The following is a 19846-nucleotide window of genomic DNA, read 5'->3' on the forward strand; positions in this document are numbered from 1 at the left end:
GCAGGGGAAAAAATTAACAAAAACATGTGACCAACAGGGAGCTCTGAGTGAGTTTGGTGCTTACTCACCTGGGGTGGCCAAGGAGTGTTCCGCCGACCATCTCCACCAACACCGGTCTGAAGTGTGTCCTCTCCGTCCACAATAGGAGCAGGAGGAGCCCCCTCTGGTCCCCCTAGATGCAGCTCCTCCCAACTCCATCTGAGTGGGAGTGGGAGAGCTGGAAGGTGGAATTAACAGGACCCCTTCTGAACGCCCGCGGGCAGCTAGCAGGTTGTCCAATCGAATAGACATGTCTATAAGTTCATCCAGGGAGAGAGTTGTGCCTCTGCAAGCTAGCTCCCTGCGGACATCCTCCCGGAGACTAGACCGGTAATGGTCCACCCTGTCATTCCACCCAGCACCAGCAGCCAGGGTCCTAAACTCCAACGCAAAGTCGTGCGCGCTCCTCATCTCCTGTCTGAGGTGGAACAGTCGCTCACCCGCCGCTTTACCCTCTGGTGGATGATCGAACACAGCTCGGAAACGGCGGGTGAACTCCAGGTAGTTGTCCCGAGCCGAGTCTGGACTGTTCCAGACCGCGTTAGCCCAGTCCAGGGCCTTGCCGTTAAACAGAAGACGAGGAGACCCACACTCTCCTCACCCGAGGGAGCCGGACGCACGGTAGCCAGGTAGAGCTCTAGCTGGAGCAAAATCCCTGGCACCCAGCCGCTGCTCCATCGTACTCCTCAGGGGGAGAGACGCAGTGCGCTGGACCCAGAGGACGACGTAGGTGGAGTAGGTGTTGAAGGTGGTGTCGGCAGTGGGAGAGCTGAGATAGACGTCGGTAGACCACTCCTCTCCCATCGTTCCATCCTCTCCATCATCTGATCCATCGCCGTACCAATCCGATGGAGGACAGCTGTGTGGTGATGGACCCGCTCCTCCATAGTGTGGAGAGGAGTGGTCGCTGCTCCTGCTGACTCCATTTCTTCGGTGCGGGCTTCTGTTATGAATAACTATGAGTGGTGGATGGAATCAGGCGCAGAGAGCAGGGTTCTGTCCTTTATCAAATTTATTACACTGGTGCAACCGAAAATGATCACGCCAACACACAGGGCGTATATAGGTTGCCAGTCCAAAACAACAGGACAAAATAGACCAGAGAATAAAGATAAGAAAACAAATCACACCATCAAACACAGAGTAACAAAAAACAAGCCCGCACAAAATACCCAGCGGGCCTAGTGCCCTTAAATACCCTACAAAAAAACCCTAATACAAAACAGGTGTACCCAATTAACCACTAACCAACACAAACGGAAAAGGCAGCTAATAGGCCGAGCCCCGCCCGAACAGGAAGAGGCACCCTCTTCAGCGAGGTTCGTGACAGTCCCTAGCTTGCTCATTCACTAAATCTACTGTTAAATAACTCTGGCTGACACCCAATACCTTAAGGATGCTGAGCGCTAACGCTAGCTTATTAGCTTTAACCAGTAACGGCACGTCACCCCACCTGTTAAACTAAAAGAGAAATACAATACAAAATACAAAAACAAAAATACAATTGTTGCCTGTTTTGCATGTTATTTTGTCATAAATATGTTTCACATGTCAATTTGTAAACAATGTAAAAACATTTTTATTGAGTTAATGAAACATAATAGAAACATTTTTGATTTCTTGAGGAAGGCAGCTCCGAAATGCAGGTTTTTAAGCCTAGCTCAATGCTTTCTGTGGTGGAGGGGCAGCCAGAGGAAAATACAGAGCGTAGGCGTTGGCAATCTTCTCTAGTTGCGCCGTGATTGGCTCAGTGTTCTGTCACACATGGGGACAAACGTCATTGCAGAATCTACAGGGAGAGCTAGGCAGTCAAGCCTCATGCGTTCATATTTTTTTAAATGCTGATAATATTCAATGTGCTGTGTACCGATTTTTCTATTATTTTTTTCCCCACTAAGGCAAAATAAGAAAAATAAGATTTCTATACCAGTACTCTGCCAGTGAAATGGGAAATTGTATTTTTGTGACTGTGAAAGGGAAGACCTCGGTTTCAACCTGGAATAGAATCCGGGAGGAGAAATGACAAATATTTTGCACTTCTTTTTTCTTATACTGGTCTTCTTGCACTGAAACGGGAAGTTAAATCTGATGTAGCGCCTTTTCCAAAATGTCGTACTGAGGTCTTCCTTGTCAGGTGGTATTGCGCTATTTCTGAAATCTTCTGGGACAATCTGTCACAGTAAAAACACTTTTCCCATCCTACCCCCTTTTCTGACATTGCTCTCATAATTAATTTTCTCGTGGTGTGGGCCAGCTTAAAAAGCCAGTCACACTGGTGGAAATGCATGTACCTTTTGGTTGGATTGGAGCGACGTGCCGAACACTGGTGTGTGTGTGTTATGGGAAGAGGCCATTTTGAAATTGAGCCCCTTTCTCCAGGAACCCATTGTTGGTCACTGCAGAACTACACCCCTCCCCATGTTTCCACATATGGACAAGTTTCACAGTTGCCTATATACTCATAATGTGAGTTTCATATTATGGCTAAGAAAAGGGCACTTACTGCGATTTTACTTTTGCAATGGTCAACAAGGGCGAGGAGAGTCAGCCGAGTGGAATGCCATCATGCTTTCTGGCTAGTTTTCTGAAGTCAGTGCTTTAAAACTCAGTGGTGTTAAAACGTTTATTGGGAGCAGATTTGTACTTTTATTTTTTTTGCTCTGCAATTTCAGTGAAACCCCCATCTCTACCCCCAAGTTTCAAAGGACCCCCTAAAGCAAAGGCTGTAAACTTTTTCCACTGTTGAAAAATGCTGTAGAGTGGATTTAAATGTATATCATTCCAGTCCTCTTTTCAGTGGAACAGGATTTCCTTCCTGGCTTTAGCAAGTGTGGTACGCAAAGCAGTCAGTTGGTTGCCATCTTAATTTACTGTGTTTACCTTCTACTTGTTTGCTAGTAGAAACAAAAAAATGTGTTGCAGATGGAGCAAATTTGTTTTAGTTTTCCATTTTGAATGTGTTTGGACTTAACATACAATAAACTATAAACTCACAGATAAATTGATGTCAAATCACGTTGTATCTACCGTAGCTTTGATTGGACTGATCATGTCAACATCGTACTTTCAAAATCTTAGCTAGCAAGCTAGACAAGCAGTCATCATTACCAATCACGTCGACAAACCACAGGCAAATCCTTTTCAATCAATGTCATATGAAGACAAATGATAGATAAAATGTATCGGTGCTAATTGGCCATTGGACATAAACATTACACAACAAGTTGGAAATTGACAACAATGAGTGGTTTGGAAGGAATCAGAATCAAAGTAATCACTATTTTGCTTGCCCTGCCTGCTATTCGATGGAGAGGGTGTGTGGTCCAAGTCTGGATTTAAGGGCCTCTTGTCCAAGCTTAAAAGGATAAACATTCACACGCAACACCATGGGCCAGAAAAGGTTGAATACATTGTCCATACTGTCAATCCATCATTACGTCTGTTGCATTCAGAACAACTGGAACAAGGAACTGGGAAATCTAAGACTTCAGTGAGTTCAAGACAACTGGAGAAAAAAAAATGCTAATAGCCTACACAAACAGCACCACAGTATGAGTCATAATACCCATAATAAGCCTAGAGGTCAAACAGGGAAATGGTTCCAATCGTTTTTCCACCATTAATTTTCCCATATGGGATTTTAGAAACTGCTCAAATAAGGGCTGTGTTTCGTGTAGGCTTACCCTAGAGTGACCCTTTTGATAGTCTCTCTCAGACAAGAGGACTTTTATCAATACATCAGTCTGTATTTACTCTCATGGTATGGGCAGACATAAGCTACGGACAACGAACACAATTGCATTTTATCCATGGCAATTTGAATGCACAAAAACACTGTGATGAGCTCCAGAGGCCCATTGTGAGGCCCATTTATTTAAGGTATCTGTGACCAACAGATGCATATCTGTATTCCCAGTCATGTGAAATCCATAGATTAGGGCCTAATGAATTTATTTCAATTGACTGATTTCCTCACATGAATTGTTTTTCAGTAAAATCAATGAAATTGTTGGATTTATATTTTATATTTTTATACCATTTTATACCATTTATATTTTTGTTCAGTATAATTCAATCAAATTTATCATTATTTATTTTTGGGGGGATCGGTGTCCCGTCCACGGGACCGTTAAGCTAACGTAGGCTAATGTGATTAGCATGAGGTTGGAAGTAACAAAAACAATTCCAAGGACATAGACATATCTGATATTGGCAGAGAGCTTAAAGTCTTGTTAATCTAACTGCACTGTCCAATTTACAGTAGCTATTACAGTGAAAGAATTCCATGCAATTGTTTGAGGAGAATGCAGATTTTTGAACATGAAGGATAATAATAAGCAAATTAGGCACATTTAGGCAGTCTTGATACAACATGTTGAACAGAAATACGATGGTTCATTGGATCAGTCTAAAATTTTGTACACACACTGCTGCCATCTAGGGGCCAAAATCTAAATTTCACATGGCTGGAATAATACATTATGGATTTTCTCTTGCATTTCAAAGATGATGGTACAAAAAAATACAAAAGAACGGTTGGTTTTGTCTTTGTATTATCTTTTACCAGATCTATTGTGTTATATTCTCCTACATCCCTTTCACATTTCCAAGTGTTTCCTTTCAAATGGTACCAAGAATATGCATATCCTTGCTTCAGGGCCTGAGCTACAGGCGGTTCGATTTGGGTATGTCATTTTAGGTGAAATTTGAAAAAAGTTGGCGGATCCTAAAGAGTATTTATACGTTTTTTTTGTTCACCATTTCCTTATTTTAGAAAAAAGTATCTCTTTGGGTCTGTGATTCTCTCAAAAATATTTCAATTTAGAGGCCTATTGCTACAGTATCAGAATGCATCGCCTTGCAGTTTTGTGTGCAATATTTTTCACCACAGCTTGTAGGTCCAGGTTGCGGGCCCAATTGTTTTCTGTACGAAGTATTGACAACCCAGACAGTCTTTCCTGACACGTTGTGCTTCTGAGGTTGTTCATTATGAGTTTTAGTTTAGAGAACGATCTCTCTGCAGAAGTGACAGTTGCAGGGATGGTTAAAAATAGTTGGATTGCAGTAGCAACGTCAGGTAAACTGGGCAGAAGGGATTGGTGCTTAAAATACATCAGTTCTGCAAGATCTTTAATTGAGCATCTCATATTCTCCTTAATTTCCAGCCTCAACACGTTACGGAAAGATATTTACTGTATAGGAAGCTCTGGGTACAAGTCGTCTGGATATTGGGCAGCCAATAAACTGGCAGATGCAAACAGATTATAATCTTTAGCGGACAACAGTTCTTGACGGCTCAATCAAAGAAAGAGGGTTGCGATTTCATTCATACTGGTGAACCGGCGTTTGAGTTCTGTGGTTGCAATATCAAAGTAGCATTGAACACAGACACTGCTAAATGTTCCTCTGCATTCTGAAGCCTGTTTTTGTGCATCACTTGGTCCTGCCTTTTGTTTATCCATCCCACTCTCTGTATCTGAGTTCGACCTGCTGATTCAACTTACTTTTTTGAACTTGATTGCCAATTAAGTAAGTAGGCTGGGGCAGGCTGTCTCCTTCCGTTGAGCAATAGGCCAATTAGATGCATGACAATGATAGGCCTACTGGAAATTAAAAAGGTTGAGTTGATTATATTAGATTCTGGGTGTGCTGGCTGTTCCTACATTTTGTTTTCACTAGCAAAGTGCAAGCAATTGTTCATTCAGGTTATGGGTGTTTTCTCTTGAATTTGGTAAAAAGGGAAGTGAATTCTCTCATTTGCTTGTTAGCAAACCTCTTGTGTGTATCACACACAGTTTTTCTCTTAGAGATTATATTTCTCACCCATCTACACACAATGACCCATAATGACAAAATGAAAACATGTTTCAAATTTAGAAATGTTTTGAAATGTATTGACAATTAAATAAAGAAACATCTAATTTAGCCTACATAAGTATTCACACCCCTGAGTCAATACAGTACATATTAGAATCAACTTTGGCAGAGATTACAGCTGTGAGTATTTCTGGGTAAGTTTCTAAGAGCTTTGCACACCTAGATTTTACAATATTGCACATTATTATTTTTTTAATTCTTCAAGCTCTGTCAAGTTGGTTGTTGATCATTGTTTAGACAGCCAATTTCAAGTCTTGCCATAGATTTTTAAGCCAATTTAAGTCAAAACTGTAAATAGGCTACTCGGGAACCAGTGGTGTAAAATATTTAAGTAAAACTTCTTTAAAGTCCTACTTAAGTAGTGTTTTGGGGGGTATCTGTACTTTACTATGTATATATTTGACAACTTACTTTTTACTCCATACATATACCCTGACACCCAATAAGTTCTCATTACATTTGGAATGCTTAGCAGGACAGGAAAATGGTCAAATAACTCAATTATCAAGAGAACATCCCTGGTCATTCCTTTTACTCAAGTATGACAAATTAGTACAATTTCCAGCACTGTCAGGAACATTCAATGTCGTGTTGGTAAGCAACTCCAACGTATATTTGGCCTTGTGTTATAAATTATTGTCCAACTGAAAGGTAAATTTGTCTCCCAGTCTTTTCCTCAAGGATTGTGTCTGTGCTTAGCCTTTTTTCGTTTATTTTAATACAAATAAAAACTCCCTAGTCCTTGCCGATGACAAGCATACCCATAACATGATGCAGCCACCACCATGTTTGAAAATATGAAGAGTGGTACTCAATGATGTGTTGTGTTGGATTTGCCCCAAACATAATGCTTTGTATTCAGGACATCATTTTATTTAAAAAAAAAATTTATTGCAGTTTTACTTAAGTGTCTTATTGTAAACAGGATGCATGTTTTGCAATATGTGTATTCTGTGCATGCTTCCTTCTTTTCACTCTGTCAATTAGATTAGTATTGTGGAGTAACTACAATGTTGTTGATCCATCCTCAGTTTTCTCCAATCACAGCCATTAAAATCTGTAACTTTTTAAAGTCACCGTTTATCACGCCCCGACCTTAGAGTTCCTTATTATTTTCTATGTTTGGATAGGTCAGGGTGTGACTCGGATGGGAAAGTCTGTTTTCTATTTCTTTGGTTTTGGCCGTGTGTGTTTCCCAATCAGAGGCAGTTGTCTATCGTTGTCTCTGATTGGGGATCATATCTAAGTTGTAATTTTCCTTTTAGGTTTTGTGGGATCTTGTTTTCTGATTAGTGTTTTTGCCTGACAGAACTGTTCGCTTTCATTTTCACGTTTGTTATTTTGTTTGAGTGCTTTTTGAATATTAAAATCATGAATACTTTCCACGCTGCGTATTGGTCCCCTCTTCCTACCATTACATTTACATTTACATTTAAGTCATTTAGCAGACGCTCTTATCCAGAGCGACTTACAAATTGGTGCATTCACCTTATGACATCCAGTGGAACAGCCACTTTACAATAGTGCATCTAAATCTTTTAAGGGGGGGGGGTGAGAAGGATTACTTTATCCTATCCTAGGTATTCCTTAAAGAGGTGGGGTTTCAGGTGTCTCCGGAAGGTGGTGATTGACTACGCTGTCCTGGCGTCGTGAGGGAGTGTGTTCCACCATTGGGGAGCCAGACCAGCGAACAGTTTTGACCACAAACGAGAGCCGTAACACCGTTGGCCTCATGGTGAAATCCCTGAACAGTTTCCTTCGTCTACGGCAACTGAGTTTGGAAGGACTGTGTCTTTGTAGTTACTGGGTTTATTTATACACCATCCAAAGTGTAATTAATAACTTTACCATGCTCAAAGGGATATTCAACATCTGCCTTTTTTTCCTTTCTACCCATCCACTAGTAGGTGCCCTTCTTTGCGAGGCATCTGAAAACCTCACTGGTCTTTGTGGTGAATCTGTGTTTGAAATTCACTGCTCGAATGAGGGAACTAATAAATAGTTGTATGTGTGGGGTACAGAGATGAGGTGGTCATTCAAAAATCATGTTAAACACTATTATTGCATACATAATGAGTCCATGCAACTTGTGACTCCTAAACTTATTTAAGCTTGCCATAAGAGGTGGAATACTTATTGACTCAAGATATCTCAATTTAATTCATTTTAAATTCAGGCTGTAATACAAAAAACATTTAAAAACCAAGGGTGTGAAGGCATTGTAAGTCTTTGCCTATTGGATGTAGTCATTTACTCTGAATTATTCCGTAAAAGTATCATGTGTTGTATGTATCCTACACTGTAATCGTTTGTGTCAATTGTTTTGTGAGTAATACATCCTGTTAGTTTAATTGAGTAAATGCAGTCCTCGTTTTACAGAGCCATTCTTTGAATATAAGCTCATAAATGAGTGGAGTCATTGGTAAACCGATCTTTTGATGTACATTTTATGTCATAGGGGTGTATTTTCTAAGCTGTTACGACTACTGTGACGTACCATTTGATAATAGTATCCTTACTGTTTAAACTGTAACACGTCAGATAGAGACTACAGTTGTGCTCATATTTAATGAAGTCTAATGGTAAATGTTATGTACACTATACACATTAGATTACACATTGGTACTTTACATCTTGGCCTAAGATCAACTAGATAAATTAAAGCTTGGACGATGGGTGCTATAGACAGCGCATAAGCCTTTTAATAATCAGTTATCTTAGAACAAATGTAATTATAGCATCTGAGTGATAATGTGTAGATTCACAAGCGGGCTAGATTCACCAGTATACATTTATGATCTATAGCCGTTAGTCACATGATAATGGAGTCAGATTGATGAATGTAGTTTATTATTATTATGAAACACAATTTGAACACATCTACATGTGTGTGTTAGAATGTTATACATCTCCTCTCACCACCCGGAGGCATATCAGTCTCTGCATCACTAGGCTCTTGTCTAGGCATTACTATTCAACACCTTTACTCAAACACAAGCTGCAGATAAAAGGCAATGGAGGAAACAAACCCAGGTGTACCGTTCTCTTTTTGTCCCTCACTTTCAGAAACAAACCTCAGGAATATATATATATACTCTGTGTCTTGTAAACACAAACAGTAAGCACAAACTGACATGTGCTAGAGAATGTAGTCTAGCTCGTCTCATCAAGTCAAAGTTACAAATAAACGGAATCGTTAACTCAAATAGAACTATACACACACATACAATCGCACCGACACACATAAAATCAAGTATAAAACAAAATAGGTCGAATTTTCATAATTTCCCTAAAACAGTGTTTCTTTAAAACCCATGCAGCAGGTTTCTCTTGCGCATTTCACAGACTTAGTTAAGGCAGCACTGCAGTCGTCATGGCCCTTTTTTCAGAACGTTCGTCAAACATCTCTAAAACTACAACTCTGGGTCTAGTGTTCGAGAACTTACAGAACACTAGACCAGTGGGTAGCTGGCTGCCGTGGCGATGCCACAGTGGTTCTTCCTGTCTTTGGCCATGTAGATGTAGCCTTTGTCTCCCCATTTCTCGCTCCAGCTGAGGAAGAGACAAAACATGTTAGTCCCACAGTTCTAGTTAGTAGGAAATTATAGATTCACTGCTGCTTTAGAAAAATGTATGACTTAGACCATAGAATCAGGACAAGAGAGGCATATTCCCCGATGAGGAAATCAACCAAAACCGTATTGGTGATGTAACAAACAAAAAACATCCTAGGAAGATACTATGTACTGTACCTGTTCTTGACAATCCAGAATTTATTGCAATCTACATCCTCTCCTTCAAAACCGTATCCCACCACCAGAACTCCATGGTCAAGCTCCTCACTGCTGCACTTCTCCTCATAATAGATCCCTACAGGGAGAGGACATAGTTCAATTAGTGGGCTAAGATATGGAGTTTACCTCAGTATGTAAAACCACCTGATCTCAAACCTAATAGTTGGTTACTTAGCTAGTAATTAGTTAGAAATATTGGTCACAATTTACTTCAAAGACATCACCATTTGTACATGGTGAACAGGACAATAGACCAGTACAGATCACTGCTACCTCAAAAAAATAGTAGGTAGGGAATCCAATCCTTGCAAATAATGTTACACAAAATTTAAGTTGCACCGCTAACTGCTACTCACCAGACTGGTAGAACTGGAAGGATTCGTGGCTGGCATCGATGGCGACAGCGATGGGGCCGACAGACGCCACAGCCGTCATCAGAGCGTGTTCTTTGCCACTGGGGATGTCCACAAAGCCAGTTTCATTGACAGCACTGAACTCTGGTCGGTAGTGACAAACATCATCATCCTGAGTTACCAGGGAAGAACAATGGCCATGATTAGTAAAAAACAACATATTCCAAATATTCAAACAAGTCGGTCATTCTTGGAGACAAATCCCACTGTAATGAAGTGGAAACTCAAATTTTCAAAGATGAAGTTGTAAGTCATTCCAGATCGACAGCAAAAACTGCATGATCTGGGACCAGGCTAAAAGAACAGGGCCTTACTTTTAATAAATGCATCTTCATACCCTATTATATTTGAATTCAGACTAATAGAACACAGGGCCTTACCTTGCCCACATAGGGGTAGGACGCCTCTGTGTCCAGGCCGCCGTTGTCCTTTACATACTGGAACGCCAAGTCCATGAGACCTCCATTACAGCCCTCGTTGCCCTGGGGTCTGGAGCAGTCCATCAGGTTCTGTTCACTCAGAGACACCAGATTGCCAGTCTTCCTGAATTGCTGGCCCTCTATGGCTCCGGTGGAACTGAACGCCCAGCAAGACCCACATGAGCACTGAGGGGGTTGTTAAAAGGTTGTTAAAAGGTTGTTAAACATCTTGTTACTTTTTCATGCCAGAAAACGACATGTGCATATTACACCAGTAATAAATACGTTTTAAAATATAAATAACAATATGTATGCGCAATTTGCCGCCTTATCTTCAGGATACTGTAAATTACAATCATGGTAAACAGCACGCAAACAAGCCAGACAGTTCTCTGGAAGTAAAACCTTATTTAGTGACACAGCAGTGTGTGGATGAGTCATGACTCATGAGTGATTCAGGTCTCACCTGGTTCTTGATGGGAGTGACGTAGCCCTTCTCTCTCCAGTCCACAGCGTCAGGGACCTGCAGGTAGTTGGGTTCCATGAACAGAGAGCCCTTGTACTTCCTCTCGGTCGTCTGCTTGTAGCCGTTCATGAGCTGCCTGAACTCTTCGTTGGTCTAGGGAGGAAATAATCAGAACACGTTGAAACGTAATGTCTTCCCTGAAAATATGTGGTTTGTAATTTACCATCTGAATGGGAAATGTAATTTTTTTTTACGTCTTAGGACTGTTTTGAAAGTTGTGCACTTAGCCATAAATCCTGTGCGCATCTTTAAAAGACTACGAGTAAGTTTCAATTCTCTTCTCGGGATAACTATTCCATTCCTGCTTGATAGTTGAAGAAACCTAACCTGCGAGTCTGAATACATTCCTGCTTTCATTGTCAACGCTGACACCTGTGCGTGTGAAATATTTCATACTGCATGTGCTTCAGCAAATCTATCAAACAGCTGGAGGCAGGGCTTTCTCCTATAGAGCTCCATTTTTATGGAACGGTCTGCCTACCCATGTCAGAGAAGCAAACTCGGTCTCAACCTTTAAGTCTTTACTGAAGACTCACCTCTTCAGTGGGTCATATGATTGAGTGTAGTCTGGCCCAGGAGTGGGAGGGTGAACGGAAAGGCTCTGGAGCAACGAACCGCCCTTGCTGCCTCTGCCTGGCCGGTTCCCCTCTTTCCACTGGGATTCTCTGCCTCTAACCCTATTACAGGGGCTGAGTCACTGGCTTACTGGGGCTCTCTCATGCCGTCCCTGCAGGGGGTGCGTCACCTGAGTGGGTTGGTTCACTGTTGCGGTCATCCTGTCTGGGTTGCCCCCCCACTTGGGCTGTGCCGTGGCGGAGATCTTTGTGGGCTATACTCAGCCTTGTCTCAGGATGGTAAGTTGGTGGTTGAAGATATCCCTCTAGTGGTGTGGGGGCTGTGCTTTGGCAAAGTGGGTGGGGTTATATCCTTCCTGTTTGGCCCTGTCCGGTGATGTCCTCGGATGGGGCCACAGTGTCTCCTGTCCCCTCCTGTCTCAGCCTCCAGTATTTATGCTGCAGTAGTTTGTGTCGGGGGGCTAGGGTCAGTTTGTTATATCTGGAGTACTTCTCCTGTCCTAATTCGGTGTCCTGTGTGAATCTAAGTGTGCATTCTCTAATTCTCTCCTTCTTTCTTTCTTTCTTTCTCTCTCTCTCTCTCTCTCTCTCTCTCTCTCTCTCTCTCTCTCTCTCTCTCTCTCTCTCTCTCTCGGAGGACCTGAGCCCTAGGACCATGCCCCAGGACTACCTGACATGATGACTCCTAGCTGTCCCCAGTCCACCTGGCCATGCTGCTGCTCCAGTTTCAACTGTTCTGCCTTACTATTATTCGACCATGCTGGTCATTTATGAACATTTGAACATCTTGGCCATGTTCTGTTATAATCTCCACCCGGCACAGCCAGAAGAGGACGGGCCACCCCACATATGCTCTCTCTAATTCTCTCTTTCTTTCTTTCTCTCTCTCGGAGGACCTGAGCCCTAGGACCGTGCCCCAGGACTACCTGACACGATGACTCCTTGCTGTCCCCGGTCCACTTGACTGTGCTGCTGCTCCAGTTTCAACTGTTCTGCCTTGTTATTATTCGACCATGCTGGTCATTTATGAACATTTGAACATCTTGGCCATGTTCTGTTATAATCTCCACCCGGCACAGCCAGAAGAGGACTGGCCACCCAACATAGCCTGGTTCCTCTCTAGGTTTCTTCCTAGGTTTTGGCCTTTCTAGGGAGTTTTTCCTAGCCACCGTGCTTCTACACCTGCATTGCTTGCTGTTTGGGGTTTTAGGCTGGGTTTCTGTACAGCACTTTGAGATATCAGCTGATGTACGAAGGGCTATATAAATAAATTTGATTTGATTTGATATGGCATGGCAACATAAAGATCCAGCTATAGCACACACACAGTATGGGAAACAGCTGCTGAAAAGTAGCTCCTGCTCCACAGTAAAATGTCTCAGCAACAGACTTGGACAGAAGTTCACTGGAACTGATATCAGCACCTGAAAATTTCCACTGCTTTAGTTCCTGCACCTCATAGAATATTAGCTCAAAAGTCCTGCAGTGTTCCTGGATATAAATATATACAGTACAGGCCCCCAGAATGAGTTGCGGCACCCATTTCATCCATGTCAAGCACTGCTCAGCAAGGTGATTCTTCTTACCATGTCACCAAAGTTGTTCATGCCCAGACGGTAGGAGTGTTTTCCCATAGAGTGGTCCAGGTTGTGCATCTCAATCTTCTTCAGGTTCTTCTCCCAAACCATCCTCCTCCAGCCCTCCTCGCTCTGTAACAATGAGTGAAAAACAGTGAGAAAATATACACAATCATATACTGTCCCAGAACTATGTGCACAATCCATGCAATTAATGATACATAGGTGTAATTTACAGCTACATGTATGCACCACTTGATCAATTTGAGCCCCTTGTTGAGAGCAGTGGAGGATGATGGGAGGAGTCAAAGGAGGACAGGTTCATTGTACTGGCTGTAATGGAACTGAGTCAAAAGTGGTTTCTAAATGTTTGATACCATTCCAATAATTCCATTCCAGTCTTTACAATAAGACCATCCTCCAAAAGCTCATCCCACCAGCCTCCACACGTTGGGAGCTACTGAGGGGTTCCTATGACGATGTGCTCCTCTACTTGTGCTTAAACACCCACCTCATGGTAGTTCTTGCTGTGCCAGTTCTTCCACAAGTGCCAGTGGCCCTCCAACTGAGAGTCAAACATAGAGGCCGCATACACAGCACTCATACAGAGCACCAACACTGCCAAGTACAGGGACATCATGGTCAAACAGCTGTGGAGAGAGAGAGAGCAGAGCTGAGTCAGCCTTGTATTTTCAGTGTAAAGAAGCTGTATAGCATAAAATGTTGAATTTGTACCTTTGAAACAACGGTAGATCTTCAACGTTATATACAACAACAAAAAGTCTGGGCAGCACCTCCTACTGGAGATTTGATCAACAACTATCCATTTGGTCTCCCATCCAGTGTTTTAACCAAGGCCACTTTAGCTTTGACATGTCACTGACTACTACCAATGTGGTATTGTGTGAATGATTGAAAAATCTCAAGTTTATTTGTTTTTAAATTACGTTTAATAAAAATGTTTTTTTTTTAAATCGCTGTTACTATGAAGTCATTACAACGGGTAGCTTTAACAGAGAAAATGAAATTTAACCATCCTTTATAAGTCCTATCAATTGTAATATTTACACCAATAAATCACTTGTGAAGTCATCAGCAGCTATTGTTTTAATTCAACCTAGGGTTCACAAACACATCACCTTGCACTTTCACCATCCTGTGAAGTTAATTCATCATAATGTATTTAATCTGCAGCCTAATAAACTGCATGCTTTCCCAACGAGTAGTAAAGTGAGGTCCACACTACTACTCAAAGTTTACTTCGATATGATGGTTATTATACTCACCAACAATCACATAATTATTTTTACTGACACAAAAAGACTCCACCTTGTCTAGACTATTTTGTGTTGTCGACATTTGGAAAGTTAACTGAAAAATTGTTTCCATCAGGTGTGTCATTACTTTTATCCGACATGTACTTTACTTGCCAAAGTTTGGTAACAGCCGGCAGAAAAAGCAACATCAGAAACTGTAGACTAATATTGTATTTCTGTATCAATCAAATTGAAGAACAAATGCCCCTGGTAAATGTCCATAACCCAAGATCCTAACACTGTGCAAAGAACAGAATGGAAAGCTGTACTTACTTTTTCCCGTCAATTTGCAGGAGCAGGGTGACGATATTTGCTGCTGTTGCTGTGTCGTCAGTGAACAAGACAGGACAATTTATACAGCCAGCTCTATATGTCCTATAGTGGTGGGGGCTGGCTTGTGATTGGCTAAAAGGGGACCGTATATCACACTGCCGGCCCGCTGAATGATCATTTAAAGATCTCAGGTCCCGCCGGGTGTAAATAGCCCAGCATGTGATTCCTGACCACTTGACCGTTTTCATCGACTCCGTAAAGATAAAACATCAAATTTGATTAAACATCTTTAGTGGGTGGATTAGATTACTGGGAAGCAGTAAATCAGTCGAGTCAGTTTCCCTTACCAATTGTTCATCTTCGGTTACTTTGTAACAGTTCTCTCATCATGTGCGGGCGCAGAGGAGATGAGAGCATGGCACGCTGATGCTTATACAGCAATGACAAAGAAATAACCAGAAAAAAAATGCTAAACATGTTCATTGAACAGTAATGACATGAATATGGGTAGAAAGGTTACATGTAGTCTAGTACCTGAAACTGAGTGGCCAACAACAAACGCCACATATGTTCCTGCTCTGTGAAGCATACAACAGCTTCAGTGTTTGTTCATGTCCTAATATTATAGATTCAAATAATAGCCTGAAGTTGAGAGAATGAACAAATTAACCTACATTTATCTTGCTCAAATAAGATTATCTGCATTCTTTAGATACTGATTCATTATTGTGTGATACTCTGCTGTGTCAAGAAAGTTCTGATGGGCTTGTAAATCATTTGTTTGTGTAAATAATCATTCCAATTTCATTTGAAAGGTTTCTTACAAGCCTTTCAGTGTTTTCCTACCTCTTCTTAACATGTTTTCTTTTTAAACATTGATAATACATTTTAAACCCACTTAATCAAAACACACAGAAAACACATTAATCAATACATTGTTTCTAAACAATTGTGTAATGTCACTTTTGCCTTGTCAGCTTTAGGAATTTCTGCCTGTCAACCAAACATTCACACAGGAAGAAGGGGAGGGATTCTCTTCTTGGGCTGCTGCTGAATCTGTTGTTACTGATAGGGCACACACACACACACACACACACACACACACACACACACACACACACACACACACACACACACACACACACACACACACACACACACACACACACACACACACACACACACACACCCTGTATATATGTGGTTAGTAAAATGATTCCTTGATTGGTATTGGTGTGTCTACAAAAACACTACAGGGAAATCAATGAATGGATGGGTATTGAATAGTTCATTAGGTTTGTTTAAGATTTCCTAGTATTGATTGATCATACTAAGAAGTATGTTTTGATAACAATGCAGTAATGTATCTGTGTAATTTCAAACTTTTGCTGACACTGATGACAATCGAACAGAAACAGATGCACTTACTCCCCCTGTCAGACATGAAGTGTATTGCAGGTAATGAAACTGTCATGACCATTGATTTCAATACAGAGTTGAAAACCGTGCATTTGGAAAGTACTCAGACCCCTTCACTTTTTCTACATTTTGTTACATTACAGCCTTATTCTAATATTGATTCAAACGTATTGTTTCCTCATCAATCTACACAGAATACCCGATAATGACAAAGCAAAAACAGCTTTAGAGAAATGTTTGAAAATGCATTACAAATAAATAACTGAAATATCGCATTTACATAAGTATTCAGACCATTTACTCAGTACTTTGTAGAAGCCCCTATGATAGTGATTACAGCCGCGAGTAGTCAAACGTTCATGGAAGACCAGCAGGGTCAAATAATAATCACAGTGGTTGAATAGTGTGCAACAGGTCAGTACCTCAGGAGTAAATGTCAGTTGGCTTTTCATTGCCGAACATTCTCCTCCTCTTTCCCACTAGAGAGCGGCTTTCTAACGGTTAGTCAGCTCAGAAGTAGATCCCAGGCCTACCATGAACAAGTTTAGCCTACTCTGACAAATGATAACTTGACTTAATGAAAGAGAACTAAAGGCAGATAAACTTGTGTGTGGTAGAAAACCCTATGTTAACCTTACACTTCTCTCTGTCAGTTTCAACTAAATGGACTCTATAGAGTGTGTAAAATAAAAACACAGGGATAATATCGCTCTAAATAAAATCAAACTTTATTGGTTGTGTAGACAGATTTGCAGGTGTTTTAGCAGGTGGCGCGAAAGGCTTATGTTACTAGCTCCCACAGTGCAGTAGAATGTCTAGCAAATACAATAAAAATACACAAATAAATACACAAATGACAGAACAAGTCCAATTAACAATCCAGAATAGATATACGCATGAGAATGTGTCAGAATATAAATATGTGGTGTGCATGAACAGTATATTATGGAAGAGTATGTACAGTAGTAGCTATATTAGGATGTCGAGAATACAGTATATACGTGTCAAATCGGAGGGCATGTTGTCCGGTCCTCTGGCAGTCTCTATGGGGGTGCCACAGGGTTCAATTCTCGGGCCGACTCTTTTCTCTGTATATATCAATGATGTTGCTCTTGCTGCGGGCGATTCCCTGATTCACCTCTACGCAGACGACACCATTCTGTATACTTCTGGCCCTTCCTTGGACACTGTGCTATCTAACCTCCAAACAAGCTTCAATGCCATACAACACTCCTTCCGTGGCCTCCAACTGCTCTTAAACGCTAGTAAAACCAAATGCATGCTTTTCAACCGTTCGCTGCCTGCACCCGCACGCCCGACGAGCATCACCACCCTGGATGGTTCCGACCTAGAATATCTGTACATCTATAAGTACCTAGGTGTCTGGCTATACAAGATAATATATTCATAGAGATTAAAAATCAAAATTGGGACAGCAGGGAAACATTCAAACAAAACAGCAATCTTTTTTTCCAGGCCGAACAGTCCATTAAGTGAAATAAGCACTGTATTTGTCTCCACAAATAAAACGAAGAACAATATGTCCATTTTAATAAACATTGCACAGCAAGACACACACACACACACACTAACCTTTACAAAGTAAACTCTCCTTCCAGAATCATATCAAACATCTCCAATCTAAAATCAAATCTAGAGTCGGCTTTCTATTCCGCAACAAAGCCTCCTTCACTCACGCTGCCAAACTTACCCTAGTAAAACTGACTATCCTACCGGTCCTCGACTTCGGCGATGTCATCTACAAAATAGCTTCCAATACTCTTCTCAGCAAACTGGATGCAGTTTATCACAGTGCCATCCGTTTTGTTACTAAAGCACCTTATACCACCCACCACTGTGACCTGTATGCTCTAGTCGGCTGATCCTCGCTACATATTCGTCGCCAGACCCACTGGCTCCAGGTCAGCTACAAGTCCATGCTAGGTAAAGCTCCGCCTTATCTCAGTTCACTGGTCACGATGGCAACACCCACCCGTAGCACGCACTCCAGCAGGTGTATCTCACTGTTCATCCCTAAAGCCAACACCTCATTTGGCCACCTTTCCTTCCAGTTCTCTGCTGCTTGTGACTGGAACGAATTGCAAAAATCGCTGAAGTTGGAGACTTTTATCTCCCTCACCAACTTTAAACATCTGCTATCTGAGCAGCTAACCGATCGCTTCAGCTGTACATAGTCTAGTGGTAAATAACCCACCCAATTTACCTACCTCATCCCCATAATGTTTTTATTTATTTACTTTTCTGCTCTTTTGCACACCAGTATATCTTCCTGCACATGACCATCTGATTATTTATCACTCCAGTGTTAATCTGCTAAATTGTAATTATTCACCTACCTCCTCATGCCTTTTGCACACAACGTATATAGACTCTTTTTTCTCTTTTTTTCTACTGTGTTATTGACTTGTTTATTGTTTACTCCATGTGTAACTCTGTGTTGTCTGTTCACACTGCTATGCTTTATCTTGGCCAGGTCGCAGTTGTAAATGAGAACTTGTTCTCAACTAGACTACCTGGTTAAATAAAGGTGAAACAAAAAAAATATATGAAAAAAAAAAATCTTGTCTTAAAATATACTAAATAATATGTGAGAATTTTGTTTTGATTTAGAATGCACCGGTTTCAGAACAGGGGAAAAATACAAGTCATCTATGCACTTAAATAGCGAATGGAGGACTTAATTGTCATGCTAGCCAGGTAGGCTATATTCCTGTTGTAAAGCAAAACAATGTGCTTAATATTAGGGAAGTTGAGAAATATAGTCAGCCCAAAGGAAGCTGAAGATCCTATTTTTAATAGAAGCCATCACTGTTTCCTCACGCAAATCCATAGCCTGTAGAAATGTTGCGCAACATGAGCTCATGGGCTCTCCTGAAGTGTTTGATTAGATTTTTATACACTTTTGCATTGATGTCAGAGAGGATTAGAGGGACAATAGAGTGCTGAGTACCAGGCAGTTAGCAAGTTTGGTGGGCTAATGACCATCAGCAGCACCAGAGATTGGAGAAGCCTAATTACCGTGACCACAGTAAAAATGTTGTATGACCGTTGAGTCATAGTAATCACCTTTTATGCACTCTGGACAGTAAATTGGTAGTACCCAACTTGGGTACTTCAGGTCGCTAATGGACTGATACTCAGGCCTCCATTGTTCTTCTTAACCACTCCTGACATCAATTCAAATGCAATCGATAATCACAGCAAACAGTATCTTGCTTTTAAAACTCACCTCACTGTGATTGATCAATTTGAAGAAAGAAGTTTAACAGCAGGTTGAAACTAAGTGGAAAACATGGTCGTTGTGGGTGTTGTTTCAACGGCCAACACAACGACAGTGCTTTCTACGGTGATGATTAATTCAAAACACCCATACGCATATTTGAACTTATGCAAATACATAGGCCTTTGAGCACTTCAAATCAAAGTTATTAGGTGAACAATAGGTAGGTAAAGAAATAAAACAACAGTAAAAAGAGAGGCTATATACAGTAGCGAGGCTATAAAAGTCGTAAGGCTACATACAGACACCGGTTAGTCAGGCTGAATGAGGTAGTATGTACATGTAGATATGGTTAAAGTGACTATGCCTATATGATG

General features: G+C 41.3%; 1 protein-coding gene across 3 annotated transcripts in view; it reads right to left on the reverse strand.

Annotated features, from left to right (window-relative positions):
- Window positions 1–8749: 8749 nt before the first annotated feature.
- Window positions 8750–19846, reverse strand: part of LOC118381839 (procathepsin L-like) — a 46394-nt gene continuing 35297 nt past the window's right edge. Inside the window, exons 1-8 of one of the 3 annotated variants that reach the window (XM_052525921.1) lie at window positions 14810–15182; window positions 13732–13870; window positions 13230–13352; window positions 11009–11161; window positions 10504–10728; window positions 10067–10235; window positions 9669–9786; window positions 8750–9468 (exon numbers count right to left, since the gene is read on the reverse strand). In XM_052525921.1, the coding sequence (XP_052381881.1) occupies window positions 9369–9468; window positions 9669–9786; window positions 10067–10235; window positions 10504–10728; window positions 11009–11161; window positions 13230–13352; window positions 13732–13870; window positions 14810–15057 (1275 nt within the window). In that variant the 5' untranslated portion in view covers window positions 15058–15182 and the 3' untranslated portion in view covers window positions 8750–9368. Of the gene's footprint in view, window positions 9469–9668; window positions 9787–10066; window positions 10236–10503; window positions 10729–11008; window positions 11162–13229; window positions 13353–13731; window positions 13871–14809; window positions 15183–19846 lie in introns of those variants that run through there. The other 2 variants (XM_052525922.1, XM_052525924.1) reach the window with 2 other exon arrangements.

Source organism: Oncorhynchus keta, chromosome 9 (genome assembly GCF_023373465.1).
Source record: "Oncorhynchus keta strain PuntledgeMale-10-30-2019 chromosome 9, Oket_V2, whole genome shotgun sequence".
Taxonomy (NCBI): Eukaryota; Metazoa; Chordata; class Actinopteri; order Salmoniformes; family Salmonidae; genus Oncorhynchus; species Oncorhynchus keta.